At 38.0% G+C, this 4,097-nt stretch overlaps 2 protein-coding genes and 1 non-coding gene across 3 annotated transcripts; all 3 read right to left on the reverse strand.

Moving 5' to 3' along the window:
* Window positions 1–1,743: 1,743 nt before the first annotated feature.
* Window positions 1,744–2,286, reverse strand: VTP21DRAFT_7863 (uncharacterized protein; the record flags this gene model as incomplete). The annotated part of the gene is made up of 1 exon (XM_069398651.1): window positions 1,744–2,286. One exon carries the CDS (start codon window positions 2,284–2,286, stop codon window positions 1,744–1,746), a length of 543 nt encoding a protein of 180 aa, XP_069246221.1.
* Window positions 2,287–2,705: 419 nt separating this feature from the next.
* VTP21DRAFT_7864 (uncharacterized protein) lies at window positions 2,706–3,032 on the reverse strand (the record flags this gene model as incomplete). Its single annotated transcript, XM_069398652.1, has 1 exon — window positions 2,706–3,032. One exon carries the CDS (start codon window positions 3,030–3,032, stop codon window positions 2,706–2,708), a length of 327 nt encoding a protein of 108 aa, XP_069246222.1.
* A 756-nt stretch (window positions 3,033–3,788) lies between these two features.
* Window positions 3,789–3,861, reverse strand: VTP21DRAFT_t334. The gene has a single exon. It is a non-coding gene; the product is annotated as a tRNA-Ser (tRNA).
* Between the last annotated feature and the right edge of the window lie 236 nt (window positions 3,862–4,097).

Consider the following 4,097-nt stretch of genomic DNA (forward strand, 5'->3'; position numbering starts at 1 on the left):
AAAAGTTGGAAATTCACATGTAATTTATGGCAGGGAGCGGAAATAGAAAGTTCGGATAGAGCAAGACTAAAACTGGAGTGACGAAGCAACCCTTCCTCTCTCCCAATCCGCTCTTTCCCTCCTCCCCTCCTCTTTACTTCATATCTTTCATATATTCTCACCTCTTTATTCCCCTCTTTCTTATTTCATTGTAATCATTAAACTCTTGTAAGCTACGGAAACTAATAAAAGTCTCCGTTGATTGATCAAAAAAAATCACATGTAATTTATGGAAAATAATAAAAGTTTCCATCGATTGATCAAAACAAAAAAGATGGGATACATAGGTAAGGAATGGGTGTAGTGGCCTAGCTCGGGAATGTTGAAGGTATCGGTGTGGGTTCAAATCTCATTTCCCCTACCAGCACTCGCTCCTAGTTTTTGACTGCTGTTCACTTGATTAATTTTTGATTCTTTATTATTGGGTCCATCACTCCTAGTGGAATACACTGATTTTATTTATTTGACCTACACACCATTCACGACAAAGATGCACGCTTCCGATTTCTCTCAAAGTTAAATCTGTTAGAATTAACTTAATGTAGTATTTAGAAATATTAATGCTAATAATGTTTCTGTAACAGGACCAAGCCACCATCTCTCTATCCTGATTCAATATTTCCTTTTATATGCTCATTGGTTCCCACGCTGATTAAGGTTTATCTTGTTTACTATTTAAGCCTCGATCTTTGTTTATTATTCCTTGCCCATTGTTTGCCCATTCTTTGGCCCACCTTTGTCCATTTGTCCATTTTGTTCATTATTCTAATTGAATTAAGACCACATTTCATATATATTCAATAAGGATCCGAATCATTAACAGTCTCAGAACTGTTACAGTTTCAGTTAATTGATAAAATAAACTTTTTTTGGGCCATGGAAGAATAGCACCAGAAAATTTTTCAAGCTCTTCCAAATCCTCAACCTCCCATTCAACACCAAGAATATCTTTCCTGGAAAGCCCAAGTTTGATAAAAAAGTACAACCGAGGAAGAATAAAGCAAAATGTGGAACCCTCACTGATCTAGGCCATCTAACATAGTGAATAGTGCTCGACCAACCGAAATCTCTCAAAGGAGCAGAAAAGGGTACAATAAAGGTTATAGTTCTCTTGAAACCCACCTATTCTGCTAAACATTTATAGTGGTATTAATTTTTCCTGCAACAAATTAATTCACGAAGCACTATTTTAAAATAATTGTAGTTATCTAAACATATGTAATTTTGTTGTTTAATTAGTCATTCGTATTAGACATAATATGTGCAAACATATGGGTGTAAATCTTCTAGAAGAATTAGTCCCGTTAGCGAGGGTCAAAATCCATAAAATGGCGGTTTGGGTCAGAAATTGATACAACTCAACGTGATGGCAATGGAGAGATATTTTTTCAGGTTGAGATAAAATTCGGGACTATTTTGAAGCTCAGTTTCAATAATAAATAACTGCCGAAGGGAATGCAATAGTTGGTACAAGCAAGTTAAATATCCCTTTGAAAAACTTTTTACCCTCCTTTTTTTTGCTACTGAATGAGCGCTAAGCTTTTTCAATATCTTTATATTATTATTTAAGGGTTATATGCTCGAAAATTGACTTTTTTGGTCTTTTTACACTGGAGTTGCATGTTAGATTTTGTTGGGGCATTAATACAACTCTTTATTAATCCAAACAAACGTAGCAAAATAACTATCTAAAAATAATAATTGCTAATGGTTCAACAGAGGTCGACTCAAAAAGAGGTTGTCATAGTAATAGCAAAAGTGATTAAGGGTAATATAAAACTGATTAAAAATAAGTCGAATAAGAACTTGAGAATGTACGCATGTATTTAAACACCAACAGTTATTGGTAGTCCAGTGCTTCACCACGAATTCCTTCCACATCGAGTTGATGGTAATATCTTGCAAATATGATTGTTCGATTCCTACAGCCTCCTCAATATCCATTTTGGCCCGGCTGACGATAGTTTCGGATGAGGCTGGGGTACTTTTAAAACGAAAGGCAATACGATCCCGATGAATTTTCCATAGTACCGAGTCAAAGGTGATTTGAGCCACGTGCTTTGCTGTTCGAGAGGATTCAGATAGATCCCCTAATATGAGGTTGCGAGCACTCATCACCTGAAAATTCTGGGGGCCTGTGATGGTGGTAATACACCTCTTCGTCCACTGCCACACTGATGTAAATTCTGGACATTCGAAAGAGGTATGACGAATTGTGTTCCTCGAAGCGTTACAGCGGGTACACATTAGATCGTGACCAGGGAGTGTCAAGTTAGCGGTAACTCGTTCTACAAGAATTTGCCAACGTAGCGCACGATGTTTTGGGAGGGCGGGTACTCTGTGGACGGAGGTCCGGATCTTCTCCTAATCCTTGGGTGTAGATCCAACCTCGGATCAGGATCGAAGCACCAGAGTATTCGGCACTAGAGATCCGCTGCGCTGGGAATGACGTCCAGCGAAGGGTTCTATGCTTGGGTTCTGACGGACGACTTTTCCACCTGGCGTCACAAAAGCTAAGTTTTTTTTCCTCTAAGGACGCGGGAACTTGCGTCCTGTGGTTTATTTAATATATATTACAAATGTGAGATGTGCTTTCGGACAGACTTATTAAGTACTAGAAGAACATGGGATATAATTTAAAGAGTTCCGTGCTTGGAAATGTCGGATTAAGTGTTCTTGGCTTCCTCGAAATCGAATGCTACTTCTTGGCTGTCATCGGTCCGGATTAGCGAGCTCTTTCCCCATTTTTGCTTGAACCCTTCTTCGTCTTTTTTCCTCTGTGCCTGTATCCATTGTCCTTTGATTGCTATGATAAGATCTGACAAAAAGATACACTTGAATGCGATGTCCTCGTGTTCTTGGTTATCCATTACAATTGCAATCCTGGTCTTATGTATATTCCACACCATGATATCGTGTAACAACATGAAGACTTGTCGATCTTTGCCCTGTGTCTCCTCGTGGAATCCGAAGAGTTTCTCGTACTTATGCATGCTTGTCCAGGGCTTATCGAGGATCTTTTGATGGAGCCTGTTAAACCGTCACAAAAGCTAAGCCTCCATCCTCTATTACTGCGCCATTGATCCATTTAGTTCCAAATTTCCTCACATCTGTTGCGTCGAATATATGTCTAATAAGGTTTATCTTGACAATCATCTAGCTATCCCCAAGCTCTTGATTGTCCTTCCTTCAACACTTCAGAAGACTAATAAACAACACAAAGTGGATTGTAAATTAATCCGGTTCTATCTCAATACAAAATAGCACGTCTTTTATAGTAAATGAAATATCGGTCTTTTTATACTGTTGTTAACGTATCACATAGGGAAAAAATAAATAATAAAAGTAATAAAATGGCATCATATCAATATAATAAAGTTATCATAAAATAAGGTTGGCGTAATAAACTACCGTATAATATTAAATATTCTCACAAAAGGGCTCAGTTAAAGAAATAAAGATAATAAAGCGATCAAGTCACAAAAGCTAAGCCTTTTTTTTGATCAATCAATGGAAACTTTTATTTAATTTCCATATATTACATGAAGCTAATGTCAATGGACTTAACGAGATATAGGTCCCTGATCGATAGACTTTCAATCGATATGCGTGTATCGTAGTTGTCGTGAATAGCATGTACGTGAAACCGATGTAATCTTTTGTACTTATCGTAAGGGCGATCTTTTCAATAATCAAGACTCAGCTTCTGATCAAGTGGATAGCAGTCACAAACTAAGAGTAAGTGCTGGTGGGGGAGGTGGGATTCGAACCCACGCCGTTCTCATCGGCATCCCAGGGATAGTCCACTACACTAACCCTCCCCCTCACATAAGCTAAGCCTCCATTCTCTACTACTGCGCCATAAATCCATATTGTGCCAAATTTCCTCACAACTAGGGTTGTAAAAACACAGGATAAAACACAGTATTTTTTGTTTTTTATGCGTGTGGGATATTTTGTATGATAAAACACATATCCGACAAAAAACACGGTTTTAGGGTCTCAGTAATATGATTGGATTGCCGTCACGTGGATTAAGCCACAGTAAAAATGTATAT

Source organism: Calcarisporiella thermophila, assembly GCF_041956535.1.
Source record: "Calcarisporiella thermophila strain CBS 279.70 unplaced genomic scaffold VTP21scaffold_33, whole genome shotgun sequence".
Lineage (NCBI taxonomy): Eukaryota > Fungi > Calcarisporiellomycota > Calcarisporiellomycetes > Calcarisporiellales > Calcarisporiellaceae > Calcarisporiella > Calcarisporiella thermophila.